This window comes from Saccharomycopsis crataegensis (genome assembly GCF_037102585.1).
Source record: "Saccharomycopsis crataegensis DNA, jcf7180000000087, whole genome shotgun sequence".
NCBI classification, from domain to species: Eukaryota; Fungi; Ascomycota; class Saccharomycetes; order Ascoideales; family Saccharomycopsidaceae; genus Saccharomycopsis; species Saccharomycopsis crataegensis.
In genome coordinates this window covers 124,179-149,025 of record NW_027043831.1, presented here as the reverse complement: position 1 = coordinate 149,025, position 24,847 = coordinate 124,179, and the positions used below count along the sequence as shown (strand labels likewise).

Sequence of the window (24,847 nt, the reverse complement as noted above, 5' to 3'; positions counted from 1 at the left end):
AACTTGCAACCCGCCATCCTGGATGATCACGTTTTATATACAAAAATGTTATAACATTATATGGTCAATTATTGATGGGTACTTGTATTTACATTTCCAGTGAATTGCTAATTTTTTTCTATGTTGAAATGGTCCTAGTAATTGAGATGCCATTTACCAACCAATTATTATTGTGATGTTTCAGCGTACCGCGCCTACTCTGTGATGATGCATTCATGCACTCCGCTCCAGCAGCAGCTTCAATGACACCATTGGATAACAGATGAAAACTCTGGGAATCAGTGACAGGGGCAGTTATTTGACTTACACAACGTTAAAGATGATTGAATTGTAAGTGAATTGTGAGTCAATAAAGGTTACTACATCAATAAGTTACTGACAATTTATTTCTCTCGCATTAGCCGTACAATATCCGCAAAGTTCGAGGTCATATCATCGCCTCCCCCAATAATTGACATACCGGCCGCCATGAGCCCACGGAAAGCCCACGGAAAACTCAACATTGCCTGCATGTTGTCACGTGTGTGGTACCGAGCAACAACTTCCGGTCCAGTTACCTTAATGCCTGACCCCCGGTTCTGGATTAGGAGGGAATTCCCATTACGTATAAGAATGGGTAGGCTTGCTGTCATTCGACATCTTTTTGTTATTCTTCTTTTCAAGAGACAAGATTGTATCATCCAAAAATTATCAAAAAAATGGTTGGGTCTCATAATCTTTCTAATCGAACCCTGAATGCCTCCGATGGGTATTCCCAAATTAACAATGCCCCGCAATTCAAACATATCGATAACATTTATTCCGATAGATTGAGGCAATTCACCGATGAAGGTCAATATCGTGACTTTAATCTCCCTAGATTTTATGATAAGGCACGTATTGACCACTCAAAGGATGATGGCGACGTGGCCAAAGGTTATATTTCTTTGAAAGTCCATTCAGTTCCGGACCTCAAGAGACCGTTGTTCAGAGACCTCATCCCAAATTTGAACAGTGATGACTGGCATGACACTTCTAAAGGCGCTAACTTTGGTCCTTCATGGTCCACTCATTGGTTCAAGATCAATGCCAAAGTTCCAGATTCCTGGGTTAAAGAAGATGTTGTTTTGTTGAATTGGGACGGTAACAATGAAGGATTGGTTTATACTGTTGATGGTGAACCATTACAAGCCTTTACTGGGGGCGGGGAAAGATGCGACTTTATATTGCCAAAGGAATGGTACCAAGGTGGTAAAGATTTCAACTTTTACATTGAGGTTTCTTGTAATGGTATGTTTGGTAATGGTCCAGGCACCATTGATCCACCAGATCCAAACCGTTACTTCACATTGAGCCGTGCGGATTTGGTGATTCCAAATTTGGCTGCTAGAGATTTACATATTGATTTTTGGGAACTTGGCGATTCCGCAAGAGAAATGCCTGGTGACTCTTGGCAAAAACATAAAGCTCGTACCATTGCCAATGAGATTATGAATGCATTTGATGCTAATAATCCTGAAGAGTCTATCAAGAAGTGCACAGAAATTGCCGCCACTTATGTTGGTGAAAACTCTCATAATTCTAAAGTCTATGAGAACACTGACTACAAAACAGTGGATGTTTTTGGAGTTGGGAACTGCCATATTGACACTGCATGGTTGTGGCCTTTTGCTGAAACCAAGCGTAAAGTTATGAGATCCTGGACTACTCAGGTTGATTTGTTGAACAGATACCCAGAATATGTGTTTGTCGCTTCTCAAGCCCAGCAATTTAGATGGTTGAAACATGATTCTCCAATTGCTTTTGGCAAAGTCAAAGAAAAAGTCGAAGAGGGTCGTTTCATTCCAATTGGTGGTTCTTGGGTCGAAAATGACACAAATATGCCAAGTGGTGAATCTTTGGGTAGACAATTTCTCAAGGGGCAATTCTTCTTCAAGCAAAACTTTGGGATCTTTTCTGACACTTTTTGGTTACCAGACACTTTTGGTTATTCTTCACAAGTTCCACAACTCTGTCGTTTGTCCTACATGGACCGTTTCCTCACTCAGAAGCTCTCTTGGAATAATATCAATTCTTTCCCATTGACCACGTTCAATTGGTGTGCCCTTGATGGCTCTCAGGTGTTGACTCATATGCCTCCAAACAACACTTATACTTCCGATGCTAATTGGGGTGACGTTAAACGTTCCTTGAGTCAACATAAAAACTTGGCTTATGATCAAAAGGGACTCATGTTGTATGGTCATGGTGATGGTGGTGGTGGACCTTCCCCAGAACAAATTGATAAGTTGAGACGTTGCAGAGGTATCAGCGAAACCGTTGGTGGAATGCCTAAAGTTCACGTCGGTAATACCATCAAAGAATTCTATGACATCATCTTGAAAAACACTGACAATGGCTCGAAGCTACCAGCCTGGAATGGGGAGCTTTATTTTGAATTCCATCGTGGTACCTACACTACTCAATCTAAGATGAAGAAGTTTGTAAGATGGTCTGAATTCAACTTGAGAGATCTTGAATATTTTGCCACCATTGCCTCTTTATTCAAGAAATCTTATAGTTATCCAAAGAATGAGCTTTGTGCATTTTGGGAAGATCTTTTGCTTTGTCAGTTTCATGATGTGTTACCAGGTTCCTGTATTGAAATGGTTTACGATGATGCCAAGCCAATGTTGTCTAATGTCATCCACAAATCCCATGATTTGACTTTAAAGGCTCTTAAAGCTTTGGGGATCAAGGACTTGGTGTATGACTCCAACCAAAGAAAGTACTCTGGTGGTGCGGCTGTTAATCTCGCTGAGGTTATTCATGGTGAGTTCAATTTATTGAATAGTTTTCCATGGAAAAGATCTGAAGTTTTGAAAATTCCAAAAGTCTCCTCTATGCTTGATGACAATGAGAAATTGAAGAACAAGGTTTATTCTGACGCTAAAGCTGGTAAATTTATTCAAGAAGGGTTGAAACATGATTATGTTTACGTTTCTACTGATGAGAGTAATAACCACATCATGTCTCCTTTGACTAGCAAGATCAAGCATGCTTCTCTCCTTACTGAATCTTCCAGTCACTATGTTTTGTGTAATTCAAAACTTAAGGTTAGTATTGACAAAAAAACTGGGGTAATCTCTTCTCTTTATGACTTATCCAATGATAAGGAAGTCTTGGACATCAAGAGTGGCTCCAACACCACCGGGGCTAATCAATTTGTGATGTTGAATGATACTCCATTGGGATGGCAAGGTTGGGATACGGAGTTGTTTTCTCTTGAGAAGATCACCCCATTAACCGCCACTTCGGTTACAAAATATGAAGCCGGCCCATTGCGTTCTTCCGTCAAGGTGGTTATTGATATTCCTGTTTCTTCCACCACTAGCAAGGCATCCAAAGTTGTGTCGATTATTTCCTTGGCCGGTATTAATGACATGGCTGATTTGAGTTTTGTGGAATTTGAAAATAAGGTGGTCTGGAACGAAAACTGTAAGTTTTTGAAAGTTGAGTTCCCAGTGGACATTCATAATGAATATGCATCTTATGAAACCCAATTTGGTATCACCAAACGTCCAACCCACTATAATACCTCCTGGGATGTTGCTAAATTCGAAGTTTGCCACCATAAATTTGCTGATTATTCTGAATTTGGATACGGGGTTTCAATTATCAATGATTGCAAATACGGGTTTTCAACTCATGGTAATCTCATGAGATTATCACTTCTTCGTGCTCCAAAGCAACCAGATGGCCATGCTGATATGGATACTCATTTCATCAAATACGCAATCTTCCCACATAAGGGTCAATTGGGTGCTGATACCGTTAAATTAGGTAATCAACTCAATTCCAAATTGGTGCATAATTCCCTTGATGATTCTGATGGTGGTGCTAATTGCTACAAATTGAAGCCGGTGGTTACTGGATGCGGTGAGCCAGATGTCAGTTTGATTGAGAGTGGGTTTGGCACCAACTTGGTGGTCAATAAGGTGAATGAATTTACCGAAAACTTTTTCGATTTCATTAGCATTAAAGGTGATGAGAACATTGTGTTGTCCAATATGAAGAGATATGAATACGATGACGATGTTTTCTACAACTATGCTCCAGACGTGTTGGATGACAAGGAAATGTTATTGAAACAACGTTTGTCATCGACCAATAACAAGGTTTCTAAGAAGGAGATGTCTGATACTATTAGTGGCACGAAGTCAGTGGTTTTAAGAGCTTATGAAGCTTTGGGTGGGAAATCTAGAGGTACTATTTATGTGAAGAAGTTGTTAGAAATAACTAGAGTTACCAAGGTCAATAACTTGGAAGAAGATGTTGAAGAATTGGCAGTTATCGAAAGCTCAGATAAGATGTATTACACTATTGATATCAGCTTGAGGGCATTTGAAATCGCTGGTTACAGAATAGAATTCAAGACTCAATAAATTTTTTGTTCGTTTATCTATTTCAACTTTTTATTTTTGTTTATTTTTGTTTATATTACTTTTGGTTACTATTTTAAAAGGAAGGTTGGCGAGGAATGAATGTCTTTTGGTTTTCTGTCATTCAATATGTATAAGGACAGAACCGCCCAAGAAGTTGCTCTTGAAGGGTATTTCAGACACTGGGATGGGAAAAAAAAAAGAAAAAAAAAAAATTGCGTTTATCATTTTGATTTTTGACTACAACAGTAATGTATGCTATTTGAGCACATAGCCTATATTGATCTATCCGTTATTATTGTAATCTAATAAACCATGTAATTTAGATCCCCGCTAATTTACTTCACTTATTGTGTTTAATGTTGGAAGAATAGATGCGCCTCGTACCAGAAGCGATGGCTCCAGAAACCCGGTCGTTTACTCGTACAGGCTTAACGAAGGGATTTTAAAGTTCATCAATTATATAAAAATTACCGCGACCGTCGACGTGTTTGAAATTTTCATCTATTATTTTTTTTTTTTGTGAGAGTGTGTGTTGACAATCTTTTTATCACTTTTCAACAGATAAAAGTTCCCTGATTTTTCAACAAGAATCAAAAAAACAAAACCAAACCAATTCTCTCTTTTGAAACAATGGCTTCCGTTTCTCACACTACTAAAGAACAGGATAAGGAATTTTCCAAGTCCCTCCACAATAAGTCTGTCGAAACCACCGGTTTCGGTGCCTGGCTCCAAAAGGACAGAACCGCCCAAGAAGTTGCTCTTGAAGGGTACTTCAGACACTGGGATGGTAAGACCGATGAAGCAGCTGAAGAAAGAAGATTGGCCGATTACAAGACCGGGACCAACAACTACTACAACCTTGTGACCGATTTTTACGAATACGGTTGGGGTACTTCTTTCCACTTCTCCACCTATTATAAAGGTGAGGCATTCAAACAAGCCACTGCCAGACACGAACATTACCTTGCCTCCAAGATTGGTATCACCGAAGACATGACGGTTCTTGACGTTGGGTGTGGTGTCGGTGGTCCATCTAGAGAAATCCAAAGATTTACCGGTTGCAGAGTCATTGGGTTGAACAACAATGATTACCAAATTGAAAGAGCCAACAGATACGCCAGAGAAAACCATTTGGACGACAGATTGAGTTACGTCAAAGGTGATTTCATGCACATGGACTTCCCAGAAAACTCTTTTGATGCTGTTTACGCCATTGAAGCCACCGTCCACGCTCCAAAGTTGGAAGGGGTGTACGGGGAAATTTACAAGGTTCTTAAGCCAGGTGGAACTTTCGGTGTTTACGAATGGGTCATGACCGACGCTTACGACGAAACCAACCCAGAACACCGTAAGATTGCTTATGGTATTGAAATCGGTGACGGTATTCCAAAGATGTACAAGCGTGAAGTTGCTGAACAAGCGTTGAAGAACGTTGGGTTCGATATCTTGTACGAAAGAGATTTGGCCGATCCAAAGGCTTCAATTCCATGGTTCTACCCATTGACTGGGGAATGGAAATACATGCAATCTCTCAGTGATATTATGACTTTCTGCAGAACTTCATACTTTGGTAGAAAGGTCACCACTTTCTCCTTGGGTTTGTTGGAAACTTTGCGTATTGTTCCAAGAGACTCTACTAAGGTCACTGCTGCTTTGGAAGACGCTGCTGTCAACTTGGTTGCCGGTGGTAAAGAAGGTCTCTTCACCCCAATGATGCTTTATATCGTCAAGAAGCCAGAGGCTAGCGACTAATCGGGTATTCACAAAAACAACTTATAAAATTCAATACCACAAATATTTATATTCTTTCCTCAACCTGTTTATTTTCTGTTCTAGTTAGTTACTCTTTTTTTTTTTTAGTTCTCAAAACCTCCTTTTAATATTACAATAACGTTTTATAAATTGCAAAGTATGGTATATGACAATAATTCACACCCCCGAGCCTTCGGGGTGCACGACCCTCGGGTGGTATTCCGGGGGGGATGTGGTCACCTGCCGACACGGTTTTCCGCAAAGGAGCGACCGGTGGAATCTTCGAGCACTGGCAATTAGTAAGCCAAGGCAGAAAAAGAAAAAAAAATGTCTCGCACTCGCATTTCTCTGTATGGTATGGTTTCGTTTTTTTTTTTTTTTTTTCTATTTTGCCATCGCTTGTAAGGGCATCAGAATATACCATTGAGTCAAGAAGTCAAACCAAATATGTCCGAGGCAATTTCCAAAAGAAATCTCAGTCAGATACAGCCGGTCCAGACTAAGCGTCAAGAGGTTGAGGCGGTCAAGAAAACCTCCAAGCCAGGGCGCAAGCCTGTTAATAGTGAGCCTAAGAACAAACGAACTGCCCAGAATCGAGCTGCCCAAAGAGCGTTCCGTGAACGTAAGGAAAAGAAGATGAAGGAACTTGAAGATAAAGTCACCGAACTAGAGAATGAGCGGAAAGCAGCTACGACAGAAGCTGATTTTCTACGGATTCAGGTGGAGATGCTTAGCAACGAATTGACAAAATATAAGGGGAAGGGGTTCAATATTGAATCTTTGAAATTGGATAGGAACCTCAGTGAAAATTACCAGAAACACAAGTCTCCTAGCAATGCCGCAGTGATATCTCCTAGTGATAGTAATACCACCAATAGCCCAGTCAATTTGAATTCGAACCAAACATTTGAGTTCCCTTGGGGCAATTTGAAGATGAATTATCCCGTGTCAAAGGTCACCCCTAGTTATAGTGAAAGCTCTATTTCATTGAAGGGGGAAAACTCTTTATCTCCAGATTCAGAAATTGCATCATCGCTGGACTCTCCTTCTGATAGGGCTTCCAACATTGATAATCCTGTCAAGAGTATCAAGTCCGAGCCGTACAATTTTGATAACAATTTTGACGAAAAAGTTTTCTGCAACTCTTTGAATATGGCGTGTGGCACAAAGGATAAACCAGTACCGACATTCCCAACGAAAAGTGATCCCCACCAACAAACTGATAAACCAGCAATCTCACCTTTTAGTGTTCCAGCCTCCACTCCATCGCAATTTACTAATGGTCAAACTGATTTCTTATCGTTTTTCAACAATCATGATATGACTTATGATCCTGAGGTAGCATTCAATTTCAGTGATAGCACGAAATTATTAGACGATCTCGAATTCTTGAAAGATCCCGCCACCAATGCAGGTTACAGAGACCCTGACTCCAACAACGAAAATAACAATAACTTTGAGTTGTTCGACGGAGTGACCAATGTTAATTCGACCGATGGATCTAATCTCGATGATTTTGACCCTATCAATGCCCTAACTACCGATGAATTATCGTATGATCCGTTCGAAATCAGTAACTTGACCTCTGCTGAGAGTGATAATAATAATAATAATAATAATAATAATGCAGCAAGGAATCCGTTATACAACATTAACGGTATGCCATCACCATTCAACGGTATCGCCACAAGCATGTCACAATCAGCAGCCAATTCGTCAATGTCCAAGTATATCAACTCTGCTGGCAACTCTCCAACATCGTTCTTCAATAGTGGCGTCACTCCAGTGTCGTCCCTGGGAACCCCTGGTATTAAAGTTAAGCAGGAAGAAATGGATGATTTCGACGATAATGCGGTTGTTCCCGCTAAGGAAGAAAAGATGATCAAGTGCACTGAAATCTGGGACCGTGTGACCTCGCATCCTAAATACGGAGAGTTGGATATTGATGGGTTATGTAGTGAGTTGAGAACTAAGGCTAAATGTAGTGACAAAGGGGTTCTTGTGAATGTCGATGATTTTGAGAAGATTTTTTCGAAGAAAAACGGATCCTGATATATTGCTTTGATCTTTAGTCTTGACTCTTTTTTTCTCTCTCTCTCTTCTTTATGTATCAGTTTGTTTTCTGGGCTGGAGGATTTTTGATGATTTTGGCCGCTTGTATTTCATGTTTTTTGTTTGATATTTGATGATTTTACTCTTTTTTTTTTTTCTTTTTTTTTTTTTTTTTTTTTTTTTGATTTTGGTTGTTCTGTTATTTCCTTCCTGTCATTGAGATGACAGTTAGGACTTTATCTCCATTACTACAAATGGTGGTGGTTCAGTTTTACGTATGTAGTTTTGTTTTTTTCTTTCTTTTTTGTTTTTGGCACTGATGATTTAATGTTGATTCCTTAATAAAAAAAAAGCGGCTCCATGCCTGTCTAATGTATAATGTTTCTACAAAGTAGGTATTAAAAAAAGAAGAAGAAGAAGAAGAATGAAAAAAAGGGGTCATTCGTTTTAATATTTGATTTATTTCCACTTTATTGTGATTTCTCCATTATCGTTCTTCCAAACGGTGACTTTCTTACCCAATACTCGATACAACACCAAAAGAATCGCCGCATTTATCAATAGTTTCTTCACCAACTCCCGCAACCGATACCATAACCCAATGGACATTTTTGACGTTTTCAACCATTGGAATATTGTTATATACCATCGGTGAACTGTTATTAGCCCTTGTTTCATGGGATGTTCCGGGGGCGAGGGCGGTTCATCGTACATAAGGTAATCTATACTCCCGAGGTTCCTGGTAGCAGTGTATCGATCATTAATATCGTTAAACGATGTGGTTTGATTATTATGTTTGAGGTATGATTTGTTGATATACGGTAGTTGGACGACATTTGTGGTTCCTGCCCGTGACAAAGGATACCTATAAGCTGAAGTGATCACGCTATGGATATCATTGTGTGACTTTTGATCATGGGGATCTTGATCTTGATCATCACCATCGTCATTATTATTTTTATTGTTATTACTATTATTAGCTTCGGGGTTTATTAATGAGATATCCTCGTGGCGTGATGCGGTACCACTATGGGTGGAAAGTTTCAAGAATTTGATTTCTTGGTGCAAACTTTCAATGGCCCATTTGATTTCTTTCTTCATTAGATACATTTCATTAGTGGTATTATTGGTCTTATCATAAAGTTCCTGGAGTAACGCATTAGTATATCCGTTCTGTGAGCTGGCGACATCACTCCTATTGGCGGTACGATTATTATTATCTTGGGGATGGTTAAATTTCGATGATTGTTGAGGTTGAAAATTCGACGATGAGCCTCGGGAAATCTCTTGGTACAATAACGCATTATAGCCTGCCATCAAATTACCAGATTCTCCGATACTAGGATCATTAATGAAGTCAAGGGGACTAATTATCCCCCCTTCTTTGGCATTATTATTATTATTATTATTATTATTATTATTATTATTATTATTATTATTATTATTATTATTATTATTATTATTATTATTATTATTATTATTATTATTATTGAGAATCACTGGGCTGGAAAGTCTCGGTAGGTGATGGTTGTCATTTTCAATATCTGGCACGTCTTTGATCTGGTCCCAAAGATTCTCTAATTCCGATAACAATTCTCGAGCCTCGTGGGTTCCCGTAGCATAAACTTGCATCGTATCGATCAAATTGGCAATATATTTCCGTTTAGCAGCGGTGACTCCTAAACCTTCCTGTTTCTTCCAAGCGTCCCACTTCTTTTTGGCATTCTCATCGGCTGGCGTAAACCCACTTGGCCGAGCAATTATTCCTTCCACATCTCCTTCTGTTGCCTGCTTGTACAATCCATATAATGCAGTTCGGCTCTCAAGTGGAGGCCGGGGCAATGAATTATAATTCAGCCTGGACGAAAGGGCCTGGATAATGGTGATGGCTTTATCAAAGACTCTATCTAGATTGCATTAGTGAGGATAGTTACTTTCAAAAAAAAAAAACAAAAAAAAACACTAGCTCATCAAATGAATTGATACTCACCCACAGAATCAGCCATCTTTATAATCTCTAAGATATCCTTATATTATGTTGTGAAACATTACTTTGGTGATTTAAACCAAGTTGCTTTCTTTTTTTTTGTGTGTGTGTGTGTTTGTGGGGTCTACGCGCACACCGGTGTATATATATATGCAGTTAGGGTGGGGGGTAGGTATAATAAATGTTATAAGTGCCAAAATGAATTTAACCAGGTATTGGAAAGTTTTTGAGCATCGTAGAAAGATAATTTTCAAAGTTATTACGTTTGTGAAAGATAAATTTTACATCATTTTTTGAAGGAAATCCAGTTTGAAGGTATCAAAAGTGTAATATTCTTTGTATGTATCTGCGATCTATAAATCTGACAGGGAAAATAAGGAAAATTCTAAATGGAATTAAAAAATAAAGAAATCAGTAACGGTGGGAAAGGAAATGAGAAAATTTTACGTAGAGACAGTAACAGAAAAGCCACAAGGTAGTTTTCATAATCACCAGTTTATTGATACCTCATACCAGTGAATCCATTAAGCGTCTTTTATAACAGGTTTGATCCATATTTTGGTTGCTGTTGCTGTTGCTGTTGCCAAGGAAGAAGTATCAGACACTGGGGTATGTACTGAAGCCTGGGTCAAGTCGTCCAGGCCTCCAGTTTCTGCGGTACTGTAATCTACCGCCAAATCCTCTAAAACAGACTGATAATTCAGAGTGGCAGTGATCATTGAGGCCGCGGTGGCGGTGGCAGAATAATCTTCAATATAACTTGATGCAAGGGTACTTTCTTCAAGAAGGTTATCGTACAATAATGAAGCTTCTTCTTCGAAGGTGAGAGTGGAATTTCCAGAAAGCATGCTAGAATTGCCAAGAAGTGTTGATTCATTGGCAAGATCTGGCAGGCTAAGAAGGTTGATTATTTCGGTACTGTTAGTGGTGGTATTGCTAAATAAGTACTGTTCGATCATTGATGGGGTGATACCGTATTGACTAAGAATGGTCAACGATACTGCAGCTTCTTCTAACACCATAGAAAGTAATTCTGGGTCTTCATTGATGAGCTCAATTAAAGAGATATTACCATCTTCTTCTTCTTCTCCTTCTTCTTCTTCTCCTTCTTCCTCCTCTTTATCACTATCATCATCGGAACTGCTTGCATTATTTTCATCTTGCTGAATTCTTGTTACTTCGCCACTAAGGGTTTCATTGCCTGAGTTGCCAAGATCGGTTTCCATGCCGGATAAATGAAAGCTGGAATTCAGGCTTAAATTATTAGAGGTGTCCACCGTGGTGTTATTCAATTTGTTTAATGCATTTTCGGTTACTCCAATCCTTGCTCCCCTTAATAAATTATTACTGAGCAAAGTACGGTGCTGTGTGGTGGTGACAGAGGCCTTGCTGAGAATACTGGAAGAGGTAGCGGTAGTTTCATTGACGGTTGAATTGCTATTGGTTATTCCTAAAGTGTTAGGAAGGGGCACACTATTAACCTTGGTTGATAAAAACAACAAAGTGGAAATGATAATTGTGTTTCTCATTATTTTGTTGGCAAAGAAATCTTGGCAGGTTCTCTTTGGTTTCTTGACTGCCAGAAAATTAGCTTTGGGAAGACGAAAGACTTAAATAATATATATTTTTATTGACAGGAGCACAATACGCTGTGGACTGGTTATTTAGCATCTGATCCCATGGATTAACACTTATGCATGTTGGAATTACCGTGGAACGCACGTATTTTTTTCATTGCAGGTGTCAGCAATCTCACACAATGCACATTTGCGCCCTTCATTTCTTTCTTTGTGTTTCAATGTGAGGAAGCAAATGAATGTCTTTGTAGCCGCAAGGCGATCATTGCAGATATCGACCGGTATGACCTGACCAGCGGTCGCAGGCTAGTGTGCTGTCAAAAAAAAATTTTCAACGACAAGAAAGTTGCAACAAAATTCCACAACCTCCAAGCAGTATATGCATATAAGAGATTTATTTATCTACAAGAGTCTGGATGTATTAGTCTATCAAAATTTATTATTAAAAACAAAACAAAAACTTTTAGAAATTAAAGCAAAGAATTAAAAACGGAAATAAAAGAGAAATAAAACAAAAACATAAAACATTAAATCATGACAAGAAACAAAAAAAAAAAAAAAGGAGAAGGTAAAATAGAGCAAACTGTTTCAATATAAATATGGAACATAAGGACCCTTATCACCCCAAATAGCTTTTTCTCTTGGAGTGAGGGATTCAAATTTCTGTTGGTATTCATAGGTCAATTTCTTTTGGTTTTCTTTATAGTAATAGATGAAAAGAATGACCATAAAGATCATAGCGAAAACCACAAAGGCAATACTAACGGATAAGCCAGTGACAAAGTACGGGGCATCTTTACTCAAGAAAAGATAAGTAGCAATGATCCCACCGATATTACCAAAACCCACTTGCCAACTGGTACCGACCGCTTTTCTAAGATGACCGCCGTAGTTCAAAGAGGACCAACAAATAAGAGAAGGCATAGCAGAATAAAGACCAGTGACGGCCAAGAAACACCCAGCGTATCTAGCATGAATATCATGTTTGCAAGCAAGAACAATTGCAAGGCCAACGATGGCAATACTCGAGTTCAACAAAGCAAATGGCAATCTTCTCTTCAATTTATCGGAAATACAAGCGATGATGATGGTCCAGCCAAAGGCCATCAACCATGGGTAAATAGATCTTTGGTTAGCTTCAACACCGGTGTAACCCATTTGGGCAATGATGGTAGGGGCGAAATAAGCGTACGCGTAAGATGGAATAATCAATCCAAAGTATGCAAAAGCAGTGAGCCATATCAAAGGATCTTTGAACACCGCGAAAAGTTCTTTTGGAGTGTATTTGAATTCGAAACCTGAATCACCGTTGTAGATGGCCAACTTTTGTTTAATGAAACTACGTTCATTTTCATTCAAGAAACGACAGTTTTCTGGGAAATCCGGAACGACAAAATACAAAAATAAGGCTAAACCGGCGGTGAAAGTCCCTTCAATGATGAAGATCCATTGCCAACTTTCGATCCCGTATTTACCATCCAAGTCATTGATTTTGTAGGCAATGGCCCCACCAGCGGCACCGGCAAGACAAGTACAACTAAAGAATGCCGAGAATCTTTTTTGACTTTCTGCTTTGGCGTAAAAGTTGGATAAGATGTAGAAAATTGCACAAAAAGTCGACGCTTCAAAGACACCGAGTAACACACGGCAAGTGATCAATTGGCCGAAATTTTTCACAAACCCCATGCCAATTGTGATGCAACCAAAAAAGAAGATACAAGAACTGAGCCAGATATGAGGTTTGACAAACTTCAAAGCGTAGTTGGAAGACAATTCAAAGAAGATGTAAGGGACGAAGAAAACGGTTAAACAGGTGTTGAATTGATCACCGGTCAAATTCAAGGACTTGGTGATCCCGTAAACTTTGGCATTACTGGCGTTGACCCGGTCAAGGAACGAGAGGAAGTAGAGTAACGCCAATGGAGGGACGACACAGCAGTCGACTTTCCACATCAATTTGCGGTGATTGATCCCCATGGATTCTGCTAATTGCTGGACTTTTAAATCTTTTTCGTCGTGTGATTCGAAAGTGACAGGAGAAGAGGATTTTTCAACATCGTCGATAGAAGAGGTAGAGGCAGAGGCAGAGGCAGAGGCGGCGGAGGCCTTTGGAGAACCCGATTTCAGTTCAGACATTTGGGTGGTGATGATAATAAAATGGTTATTTTTATTGTGAGTGAGGATTATTTACCGAAGAGCCTAACAGCAGAAGGGAAGGCCCTGGGTATTTATACCAGATCTTTGATAACTCCGGACTCAGGCCTGACTAACAGAAGGGAAGAAGACTCATTCTTATTCTCAGCGATCACCGGTGACCGGCGCTGGCACTTCTGGGGGTGTCCATACAAAAGAGTGCATGCTGCAGGGGGTGGGAGCGGTTGCGGCCGGCGGTTGCCGACGAAAACACGTCAATTTTTGGCCGTTTTTTTTTGAAAGATTTTCGCTATTGTTGAGTCATTGATTGTTGCCTGGGATTGGGATTGGGATTGGGATTGGTTTCGGATGGGTGGGTGGTGGGTGACTGTGTGGTAGTGACTGTGACTGTGACTGTGATGCTGATATATATATATATATATAGTATGAAAAAATAATGCTGTACTGACACCAATACCACAATAACAATACTACAATACCAATACTGTAATAATAATAATAATAATTATGTTAATAGTGCTACAACATGTATGCTGTCTCCGCGGCTGGCTCTCTTGTGTTGCACCCCAATTTATCTAATTTAACGGTAAATTGCCATGAATTGGTCTTAAAACACTACACAGTATAGTAAGCATATTTATTATGTTTATTGTTATATTCAAACTAAAAACACTCACTCACTCCATCATCATCATCATCTTCTTCTTCTTCTTCTTCTTCTTCTTCTTCTTCTTCTTCTTCTTCTTCTTCTTCTTCTTCTTCTTCTTCTTCTTCTTCTTCTTCTTCTTCTTCCACTTCTTCATTATTGTTCAATAACTGTTCTTCTTTTGGTGGAATTTTTCAACAGTAATGGGGGCTTCCCACCCCCATACCACCAATATGGGACATTAATCTTAACAATAACAACCATAATAATAATAATTAGGATGGAAAAAAAAAAAATACCGCCATTGGTTGGGTGAATATCCATCACATTATTATCCCCAGCATGACAGCGCACACAGAAATAAACAACTCCATTTCAACAGGATTGGGGTTCGCATCTCCTTCAGATTTCCATCATCGCTTCATTGATCAAAAAAAAATATTATGCCATCCCGGATTTACCATAGATAAAAGTGTGGTCACCGGGGGTGGCACCGCGTTATTCATTGACGCTGAATCATTGCAACTAGACACAATTGATGATGACTACATCACCGTTTTAACAGTCCCGACACAACAAACCATATCTATGGAAACATTCAAGCAATGCTTCGAACAAGAAAAATCCCGCTGTGACTCGTTTTGGAACAACAATTTGGAAAAAATCCAAGATTTCAACAACCAAATCATCGATAGCCAACAAGTGAATTTCACCATCGTCAAGGCCAAACAACTAATCATCCCCATCATCAACAAAACCAAAGATGACGTCAGAGAATCGGCAATCGACGAATCAATTCTTGTTTGTTTGAAAGTTTATCAAAACTATCGTACTTACATGGTCAACTATTTTACCCACCATCATTATTCATATTCCGCCACCTTTATCGATTTTTTCCAGCACTCAAAATTAGCAATCTGGGATGATTACCTCAATATCTTATTTAGTGAAACCACCGCTATCCCAACCATTGAAAATATCGTGAAATTTAAAAATGGCTCGACTATCGATGACCCCGACGCTGACAATGATGATTTGGTGTACCATTTCACCAAATCATACCCCCATGGTCTTATTGGAGCCACTTGTGAAAAAGCATTGATGAACCGGTACTTCCATTATGAAGATATCATCGATAGAATTTCATCGGCATTCAAACTTCTCCACCATGAAAATGAAAATGAAAATGATGATGATGAAATTTATAGTCAGTACATTCAAACCCATTTACTATCTTTGCAATCTTTCCATCAATGTTTTGCCATAGTAAGTTCTAGGTGTCTAGAAATCCCTCACAGTTTAAATCAAGAGCTCAAGGATTTGGATATTGTTCATAATTCAAAAGATTTCACTACCGATACTACTCTTGTTCCCATCTTGGACTTTGCCAACCACAGTAACTCTAAACAATATTATAATTCCAAATTCGATGTCAACACAGATGGGAATCCAATATTAAAGATCGATGTCCTGGCATTAAAGTACCAAATGGCAAACCATCCGGGCCAAAAAGAATTTGAAATTTTCATTTCTTATGATGTTTCCAAAGCAGTTAGTTTTCTTTGCCAATATGGGTTTACCCCAACAGACCTAAACAACACTGATGTTTGGGAGGTTTCCCTTACCTCGATTGATCAGTCCAAGGATGAATCTTTATTCGCTGGTGAATTGTTGCATCCAATGTTTCCTGAACTTTGCAAGTGGTTCAAAATTTTGCCAACTTTCCAACTCATATTGAAATTCAATCAAAATGGGGAAATCGCCGTGGATAAAATAAATTTACTTCCGAGATATAATAATAATGGAGACTCATCAAAACTGCAATCTGTCGAAGATCTATTGACGTTATTCCACCCAAATATTAATAAATTGAAATACAATGAGTCGTGTTTTGATAAATTCTACAACAAAGACGAAGCCAAATCTGCAGGGTATAAATCGGTCAAGGAATACGGGAAGATTTTGAATTATCATAAAAGAAGTTATGTGGAAGTTACCACTCAGAACGGGTTCTACTTACCAAAAAATAAAAAATCGAAATTTTATCCAAGTAGTTTATCAGAATTGCGTGATGCCCTCAATAATGGTGCTGCCGAGTGTGAAAACCAATCACTAAAAAATTTCAAGGAGTTTATTGGGGATGTTTACGTACCTTATAGATTATTGCAGTTGACCAATTTGAAAATAGAAATTGCTGATGATTTTTTCATGGGTAACTTCGATAATGCGCCATCGGTGTTGAAAGACATCATAAAGCTTGAAGAAGATTGTCTAGTGGCTCTCAAGCAAGCTTTACAAAACAGCGATAAAAATATCTTTACGATTAGCAAGCAACAGTATTGTGATTATTGGAATGATATGAGAATGATTCCGTTGCTAACCGATAACAGCGAGGAATTTGGAGATAATGAAGAATAATTAAATGATGTGTGGTTTTTTTTTGAGTCAGATGATAACACAACTACATCAATAAATAGTCATTAATGAATATTTCTGTGAGTAATCGCAAGAGTTTTGGAGAACTGGCAAAAAAAACAGATCTCCCCAGTGAATTAGCAGAGCTAATTTGTCCACGTGACTTTGCATAGCATGCATAAAAATTGGATAAGTATTGCTGATTGGGTTTTCTTGCTACTGCTATTATAGCTATTTATATTAAAAAAAAAAAATTTTCATTCATTTATGGTTGCTTTGCTTTGCTATATCTATGAAAAAAAAAAAATCCAAATAAAAGGATGGGTGGTGACCCCAAATCTTGAATCTTTCTATTTTATCACTCATTTATTTTCTTCCTATATTTATCTTTTCGACCAACACTTTTTTTTAATAGATACATTTTTTGCAACATAGATAGATACGATGGCTAGTCTGATGATCCTGTTCCAAACTAAGATCAAAATGATGGATCATGGAAAGATTCGTCTGATGAGTAGTTGCATCTTGGGTGCGTTTTCCCATGTCGATGAGGAAGATGAGGACTTAGATGATTTTTGGGAGTTTGAAAAACCTGAAAATAACTATGGTTTCCCGGATTTATCATTTTTAGATCATTATAGTCGCAAAGAAAAACTCAAATTCGTCGATGAGCTATCAAAGAGATTTCAAAGACAAACAGAAAAGCAGTTGGTAGATCTAGTTGGGGCATATTTCAAAACGAAACCAACTAAAAATGTTGGAGATATCCATCGACAGATTGAGATCTACTCCAAGCAACAACCGGAAAAATTCAAACACCGTGTATTTGGTGAGTTTCTGAAGAGCCAACTCAATGATCTTTTCATTCAATATGATTCACGAGAGTTCAATGAAAGTTTCGAAATCAAGAACAACGATCTCTACGGACAATTCATAAGTTTCAAGTACTCGGCCATCTGTTTTAAAAAGTTCAAACTGTTAAAGTACACCACCAAAGATCTTTGGAATAACTCTAAATCCAAGACGTCTAATGCACTTTTCCGAGAATTGAATTTATTGGAAGGTTACGCTTGCCGGTATAAGATCGATGGCGGCATTGGCGATATGGATTTTGACAGCCAGTACGCCGAGGCACTTCAGTTGGAAGTGCGAGAATTAGCAGACCTTCTTGATATCATCCATAAAATCGCCGACGAGTTGAATTACTCGATTTGTGACGATGCCTATCTCCGAAGCAAAGATAATGTTAATGGAATAGTGTTACCTAAACGAGAATGGGCAGAAACCCCGTTCTTTGTACGTGATAGAGTAGTGGCAATCGTGAAACGATGTTTATGGACCGCTTTCGGGTTCAGCTCCAAAGTAGTCGAGGCATTAGTCAACAAGACTTTGGTATTATCCCACCACTACGGATCAAAGATGTCGCGTAAACATCATTACCGTAGGAAAATTATTACCCCTAGCAAAGAACAAACCTCGTCAACGGTTCTTAAACAACGTCGCTACCGCCGTCAAGATACAAAATGTTATTTGAAATCAGCAATCTATAAAAACTATAAAAATAACAAGAATGATAGTTATGCAAATAAATTGAAAAATGTGGATACTATTATGACCAATCTTGGAAAGTGATCTTTGTTGCTCTTCTCTCACTACAAAAAAAAAAAATTAATAAAATACTAGATTACATTGTGTTTATTACCTTAGATCATTAAATATAAAACCTTCCCAATTAATGGGGATATTAAAAAAAAAAGTGAAAGAAAAAAAGAAAAAATATTTTTCCTATCACAACACTGCACTATATTCCAATACAAATTCTTTGGTGACTTTTTGCCAATTTTGTGGATCGAAAAACGTGTAGAGTCCTCTTTCTGCCGATGGGCCTTCTTGGATTGGTTCAACGTCTTTAACTTTCGCTAACCATACTTTCAATACTTTATGGAATCTCCAATTTCTTTCTCTCAATTCTCTGGCGGCCAATTCTTGTAAAATATCCTTTGGCTTCGAATAGAAAATGAAAAATAACGTATCTTCCGGGAAATTTCCGATACGGTTTTCTGCCGGTTGTAAATGAATTTCTTTGAACTTGATATCGTTTAATTCTCTCACTGATTCTGGCAACTTGTACGCCGGCTCAACGTCTTTAATAGAGGTTTCTACCCATGGCGATTGGAACGTGCTTGACAAGCTCTCTTCATTGTCATCCAAATCCAATCCAGACATCAACAAATCAGTGCCCATGGCAAGCTTGGCCACTCCTTGATTCGACATTCTAAATAATGGTAATAATCCTTTCAACCCAAATCTATCAATATCCGTCAAATTACTATCGTCATCATCGGCGGCAGCAGCAGCAGGTATAAGACTTTTGCCACCACTGCTGTCGTTATTGAGGGTATTACTATTATTGCTGTTATTATTATTGTTCTGGGTGATATCCATAGCTTCTCCATCTGCCGACATTTGATCTTGTCCATCGGTTGATGATCCACCATTATTTATTGGGGATTTCCCAGAGACTTTCTGTAGCCCCGGAGGCAAGATCATCAGCAGCTGATCTCTGTTGCCATTGGTAGATCCATTGACATCCCCGTGGCCTCCTATTGGGGTTGTGTTGGCTAATGTGATATTATTATTATTATTATTATTATTATTATTATTCCCTTGCTTCTGCGTCAAATCAACGCTACTACTTGTAGCACCACCGTTGGCAATCGTTGGGGCTTGGCCGAAGTTCCCAAAGTTCCCAAAACTACCAAAGTTGCCGCTGTTTCCTATATTCCCAGCACCCCAGTTTGTGGCTATACATATATAAAATGGTTAGTATATATATACACAGAATACAAGAATACATCCTGATTATAAAAAAAAAAAAAAAAAAAACAATGATCCTTGATACCAATTCACGTTGTAGTGATCATGGATTTATTAGGAATGAGAATAATCCCAATGACTTACCCATTATTGTCTTTGTTCTTGCTTCTTCCTTGAATGAACTATGTTTGATCACTTTGGCATTATCACCATGCTTCCTAAAAGTTGGTGGTCAAAAAAAGCGCCAAAGCTCGTATCAGTTACCCTGCACAACTGTCAAGTGTTACGCGCACTCTGGGCAAAGCACGAGGTTCCTCTCCTTCTATAGAGCAGAATACAACAACCAAACGTAAGAATCTATGTTGGAAAGTGGTTTATAATGTCATCGGAACAGTGTTATTCTGATGTAATACTTAAGTGACTGGATATTTTAGCTTAGGTATTTTCATTTTCTGCTATTTCTTGGCAAATATTAGTAAATTCATGAATGAAAGGCTAATCATCACCAGAACTAGTCTGACATTTGCTTGGAGTATAACAGCGATGAAATTCACAAGGATGACGCTAACAAATATAATTTGAAGTAAAGGTGTCAGAATTTGTTTCTCACATATTTAATTTCTTCAACATTTCATTGAGGTGTTAGTATTACAAAGAACATTTCTGAGAGTCATGGGAGTCAAGCTTAACACTAAGAAATTCACAGTAGATGTTCAATTTATCATCAAGTGCTTTGATAGTTTCCCCCCTCCCCCCCTGAGTAGCAATAATGTGATCAACTTTCAGAATTAAAGCCATCAACGCAGGTTAAGAGCTGAGAGGCTGCCATACAATGAATAAAGAAGCATAACCCCTAGAAAACTGTTGACGTATTGACCGACCAGTAGCGACTATTTTTTATTTTTTTTTTGAAATTAGTACATTTTGCTGCATAATATCGTTTCTATCTTATGGTTTATTTGATTTGATTCAATTGGTTTACTCGGTTTAATTGTTTAGGTTTTAATTGTTCTTTTTTTTTTTTGAATTATTTGGTTTACCTGGTTTTTATTATTTTATTGATTTTTATTATTCTCCCCAGAATTCGGTATGGTCACTACTTTGAAAATACTTAGTATTTGAGATATAGTGCCAAAAACCATTAACAAAGACCTCTGTGACTCGTCAATATACAATTCATTCATTCATTTATCTGCAAATACATACACAAGAGAGATGTACCACAGTAATGGTGCATCATCTAAAATGAAAAAAAAAAAAAAAAAAAAAAAAACCTCTCAAATTTTTTTTTTTTCAATATTCTTTTATATTTATACTTATATTTATATTATATACCAGTTCTATAGCTAGCTTCAGAAAAAAATGTCTACTAGACTGTTGCCAAATATCATCATTACTGGTACCCCGGGGTGTGGGAAAACAAGCCACGCTGCATTATTGGCCCAGCAACTTCTGCAATTAAAACATATTAGCATTAGTGAATATGCCAAAGAGAACAATTGTATCGACGGACACGACCAGGTCAGAGATTCTGATATCGTCGATGAAGATAAGCTCTTGGACGCCCTTGAGCCGGAATTAGAAAAAGGTGGGGTTATTGTCGACTGGCACGTATGCGAAGTGTTCCCTGAACGCTTGATTGATTTGGTGATTGTGTTGAGATGCGACAATTCTATCTTGTTCAGCAGATTGTCCAAGAGAGGATACAAGGAAAACAAAATCCAGGAGAACCTTGATGTGGAAATCATGGATATTTTGATCCAAGAAGCCAGAGACAGTTATAAGTCAGAAGTGGTGATCGAATTGAGAAGTGATGATGTTGATCAGATCGAGGAAAATGTCGCTAGAATATCCCAATGGGTTGAAATGTGGCAGAAAGATCACCCTGAAGGAGTCTCCAATGAATTCCAACCGGGGAGTGATGATGAAGATAGCGACGATGAATAGATGTATTTTTATGATTTTTTATTTCACGATTTCCCAGCTCCTCAGTGCATAGATACATGCGCTGTGGGAACTAAATTATGTATAGTTTTTTTTTTTTGCCTTACAAATGGATAAATTAACAAACGATAAATGATAAATGCTTTATAATATAGTTATTCCGACAGATGTTACTACAAAAAGAAAAAGTGGAAAGAAAAATAACAAACGAAAAAAATAATAATGAAAAAAAAAAAAAAAATGAATGCAATGAAAACAAATTCTATTTGTACATAACCGTAATGAAATTTTTTATTTTCTTATATATAATATTCTTTTTTTTTTTTGTTTACTTATTCATCATCCTCCATTTCATCATCATCTTGTTCTTCTTCATCTCCTCCATCTTCTTCGTCTTCTTTGTCTTCATTTTCCCTAACATCAGCTTCAAACATTTGTTCATTGGAGTCTTTATTGTATTTTCTGGCAATTCTCGATGCTCTACCATTGTTGTTGGCTTGTTCTCTAGCCAAAGTTTGTAAATCTTTCAATGGTTCACGGAAAGATTTTCTAACGGTTTTGTTGGAGAAAGCATCCCAAATCTTCAATGGACCAGTGACACCTCCGGCAACAAGGTGGCCAGCAACTTCAATATCCCCAGCAAACGAGGTCGACAACACGTTACCAACCCCCAAGTCTCTGGACAAAATCATGCTTGGCTTGATAGTACTTTTATCAATACTTTCCACTGGAACTTTCCACAACTTAACGTATTTATCACCCATACCACTGGTGACCAACATCCCTGGAACGTACTGGTTGACTTCCAAAGAAGAGATCCCAGAATCATGGGCTTGTAATTTCCAGAGCGGTTTTTTACCTTCGTTTCTGATATCAAACCCGTAAATGACCCCGGCATCAGTACCGGCGTAGAAAATATTGTCATTGGATTGATCACCCCATCTAACGTTTTCAACTTCTTCACCAGGGTTAACTGTCCAGCGCTTCACCATATCAGATTCATTAGAGATTCTAACATCGGAAATCGCCACGGTACTATCGTAACCACCACTAAGCAAGATAGATCCTGCTCCCGCTTGAGTCAAGTTTGGATGCCATTGTATCGAACTGACAGATTTACCATTATGGATTGTGTTCATACTACGGGCAGCGACACAGGTAGTCAAATCCCACAACTTGACGGTTTTATCGGCAGACGACGAAGCCAAAACTGCTCTGTGGGCTTTATTGTGACTTAAAGATAAGATAGCATCGGTATGGTGGGTGGTGACATGGGCGCTCTTCTTACCCTTCTTCTTATTTTTCTTCAAAAGAGAACCATCTAATGTCAGATGATCACCCAAAATTGCATCTGGGAACGCTCTGTCTATGGAATCCAAGTTCCAGATTTCGATTTGTGGGTCAAAAGTCCCAATGGCCGCGAAATTACCAATGTTATTGTTGTCGTTAGTACCATTTGGTCTAAAGTTCAACCACTCGGTACACAATGGGAATGAAGGCAACATCAAATCATGATGGACATATAAATTGCTTTCTCTAACCATTCCATTTTCCACATCAGGATCCAACTTGTCCTTGTCATCTTCTTCGGCACCTTCTGGAGCCCCAGCACCATCGTCATAAACGTAAACGTCCAAGTATGAGACGTCATCTTCGGTACGACCAGATAAGATCAAATTATCGGTTGGGTATATTTGCAAATCACGCTTATCTTCATTTTGGTCTACGTCGGTAGGTAATGACAAGTATGGGTCTGCTCCTTCGTCTTCTTGAACAAAACGGGCGGTGGATAACCCTGGAATAAATGAAACTTTTTGACCTTCTTCGTCTTTTTCATCATCGTCGTAATGTTCAAAATCGTATTCTTTCAAGTCGTCATCGATATCAACTTGAGATTTCAATGCTTTGGAGGCTTCGGCGGCCTTAGATGGGGCATCAGAGTCAGCGTTTTCTTCGGTAGCGTCTTCCAAATCTTGTTGGGCGTCTTCTAGTTGTAATTGGGCCATTTGATTGATACGTTCGATTTCTTCATCGTCCAACTCGTACTTCTCAGGAAATTCTGAGGCAAAACCTCTTGGAACCCAACAATTGGCAGAGATCATTGGTGCTTAGATATTAAGGTAAAATGAAAAAAAAAAAAAAAGCAATATGATAATGGTGATTTACCAGAAAAACGATAATGGATAAACTCTTCCCACACAGATGAGATGAAGAAAAAAAAAAAAAAAAAAAAAATTTTTCTGTGAATTTACCCGGGGGGACGATGGCGATGTGTGCCATAATGGTGGGACGTCATGTTTATTCACACCAGAATAATAATTGGGGTTTTTGGGAGCATAACTTGAGGGAATATTTAATATATTTTTAGTTATAGTGTTACCTGGAAACAGTCTGTCACTATATAAATATAAATAACGTGTTTTAACAGACTCTGGTGGTGGTTTAACGTTGCTCCTGTGTGTGTTTGTGATGTGTGTCACGTGTGGGGGATGACCCCGGACTATTTCTGTGTATTATGATTTGTGTGGTTCTTCTACTACACGCTTCTTACTTTTCTTCTTCTTTTTCAAAGAGACAGCAAAATAACCAGTACAATTACTCAGACAATAAAAGAAAAATGACAAACCCCCCTAAAGAAGAAACCCCCACTTACAGGTCCATCGGCAGAGGCGGTGGTGGCAACATGTTCAAAACCGACCCAGCAGACCACTCTCCAAAATTAATTCCAGTATCGTCGGCTGGTCATGCCCTTCCTCCAGACCAAAAGAAGTTCTCGATCTCGCGAGGCGGTTATGGTAATATAAGAGACAATAAGCCGTCAGAAGTTGATGAGCTAGGTTCTGGCAGTAGACACGGGAGCTTCCATTACGAAGAAATGCCAGTGTTGAATTCAGTTAAGAGTATAGGCAGAGGAGGGTTTGGAAACCAAATCAGGAATATCAAATCTCATGATTCTGCCCAGAAAAACCTAGAGGGTGAAGAATCTAAGAGTTTTTTTGAAAAAGTTATGAAGTTCTTCAAGTGAGTGGGGATGATTCTTTTTCAACAATTGTTGGAGGTGATGGAGAGATTTTTATTACTATAATTATCACTATTTCAA

General features: G+C 38.5%; 12 protein-coding genes across 12 annotated transcripts; 7 read left to right on the top strand and 5 right to left on the bottom strand. All coding sequences in view use genetic code 12, as the record gives it.

The window, feature by feature from the left end:
- Nucleotides 1-698: 698 nt before the first annotated feature.
- On the top strand, nt 699-4,403 carry AMS1 (alpha-mannosidase; the record flags this gene model as incomplete). The annotated part of the gene is made up of 1 exon (XM_064998871.1): nt 699-4,403. The coding sequence occupies one exon, from the start codon at nt 699-701 to the stop codon at nt 4,401-4,403; it is 3,705 nt and encodes a 1,234-aa protein (XP_064854943.1).
- A 630-nt stretch (nt 4,404-5,033) lies between these two features.
- ERG6 (sterol 24-C-methyltransferase) lies at nt 5,034-6,155 on the top strand (the record flags this gene model as incomplete). Its single annotated transcript, XM_064998870.1, has 1 exon — nt 5,034-6,155. One exon carries the CDS (start codon nt 5,034-5,036, stop codon nt 6,153-6,155), a length of 1,122 nt encoding a protein of 373 aa, XP_064854942.1.
- A 447-nt stretch (nt 6,156-6,602) lies between these two features.
- Nucleotides 6,603-8,207, top strand: YAP1 (DNA-binding transcription factor YAP1; the record flags this gene model as incomplete). Its single annotated transcript, XM_064998869.1, has 1 exon — nt 6,603-8,207. The coding sequence occupies one exon, from the start codon at nt 6,603-6,605 to the stop codon at nt 8,205-8,207; it is 1,605 nt and encodes a 534-aa protein (XP_064854941.1).
- A 459-nt stretch (nt 8,208-8,666) lies between these two features.
- DASC09_052690 (acyl-CoA-binding domain-containing protein) lies at nt 8,667-10,213 on the bottom strand (the record flags this gene model as incomplete). Its single annotated transcript, XM_064998868.1, has 2 exons — nt 8,667-10,114; nt 10,198-10,213. 2 exons carry the CDS (start codon nt 10,211-10,213, stop codon nt 8,667-8,669), a joined length of 1,464 nt encoding a protein of 487 aa, XP_064854940.1.
- Nucleotides 10,214-10,718: 505 nt separating this feature from the next.
- On the bottom strand, nt 10,719-11,723 carry DASC09_052680 (uncharacterized protein; the record flags this gene model as incomplete). Its single annotated transcript, XM_064998867.1, has 1 exon — nt 10,719-11,723. One exon carries the CDS (start codon nt 11,721-11,723, stop codon nt 10,719-10,721), a length of 1,005 nt encoding a protein of 334 aa, XP_064854939.1.
- Nucleotides 11,724-12,359: 636 nt separating this feature from the next.
- On the bottom strand, nt 12,360-13,907 carry DASC09_052670 (uncharacterized protein; the record flags this gene model as incomplete). Its single annotated transcript, XM_064998866.1, has 1 exon — nt 12,360-13,907. The coding sequence occupies one exon, from the start codon at nt 13,905-13,907 to the stop codon at nt 12,360-12,362; it is 1,548 nt and encodes a 515-aa protein (XP_064854938.1).
- A 1,006-nt stretch (nt 13,908-14,913) lies between these two features.
- On the top strand, nt 14,914-16,989 carry CTM1 (cytochrome c lysine N-methyltransferase; the record flags this gene model as incomplete). Its single annotated transcript, XM_064998865.1, has 1 exon — nt 14,914-16,989. The coding sequence occupies one exon, from the start codon at nt 14,914-14,916 to the stop codon at nt 16,987-16,989; it is 2,076 nt and encodes a 691-aa protein (XP_064854937.1).
- Nucleotides 16,990-17,469: 480 nt separating this feature from the next.
- DASC09_052650 (uncharacterized protein) lies at nt 17,470-18,618 on the top strand (the record flags this gene model as incomplete). Its single annotated transcript, XM_064998864.1, has 1 exon — nt 17,470-18,618. The coding sequence occupies one exon, from the start codon at nt 17,470-17,472 to the stop codon at nt 18,616-18,618; it is 1,149 nt and encodes a 382-aa protein (XP_064854936.1).
- Nucleotides 18,619-18,774: 156 nt separating this feature from the next.
- Nucleotides 18,775-19,951, bottom strand: CDC36 (CCR4-NOT core subunit CDC36; the record flags this gene model as incomplete). The annotated part of the gene is made up of 2 exons (XM_064998863.1): nt 18,775-19,790; nt 19,948-19,951. 2 exons carry the CDS (start codon nt 19,949-19,951, stop codon nt 18,775-18,777), a joined length of 1,020 nt encoding a protein of 339 aa, XP_064854935.1.
- A 1,214-nt stretch (nt 19,952-21,165) lies between these two features.
- Nucleotides 21,166-21,750, top strand: FAP7 (nucleoside-triphosphatase; the record flags this gene model as incomplete). Its single annotated transcript, XM_064998862.1, has 1 exon — nt 21,166-21,750. One exon carries the CDS (start codon nt 21,166-21,168, stop codon nt 21,748-21,750), a length of 585 nt encoding a protein of 194 aa, XP_064854934.1.
- Nucleotides 21,751-22,079: 329 nt separating this feature from the next.
- On the bottom strand, nt 22,080-23,849 carry PWP1 (rRNA-processing protein PWP1; the record flags this gene model as incomplete). Its single annotated transcript, XM_064998861.1, has 1 exon — nt 22,080-23,849. One exon carries the CDS (start codon nt 23,847-23,849, stop codon nt 22,080-22,082), a length of 1,770 nt encoding a protein of 589 aa, XP_064854933.1.
- Nucleotides 23,850-24,364: 515 nt separating this feature from the next.
- Nucleotides 24,365-24,772, top strand: DASC09_052610 (uncharacterized protein; the record flags this gene model as incomplete). The annotated part of the gene is made up of 1 exon (XM_064998860.1): nt 24,365-24,772. The coding sequence occupies one exon, from the start codon at nt 24,365-24,367 to the stop codon at nt 24,770-24,772; it is 408 nt and encodes a 135-aa protein (XP_064854932.1).
- Nucleotides 24,773-24,847: the final 75 nt, after the last annotated feature.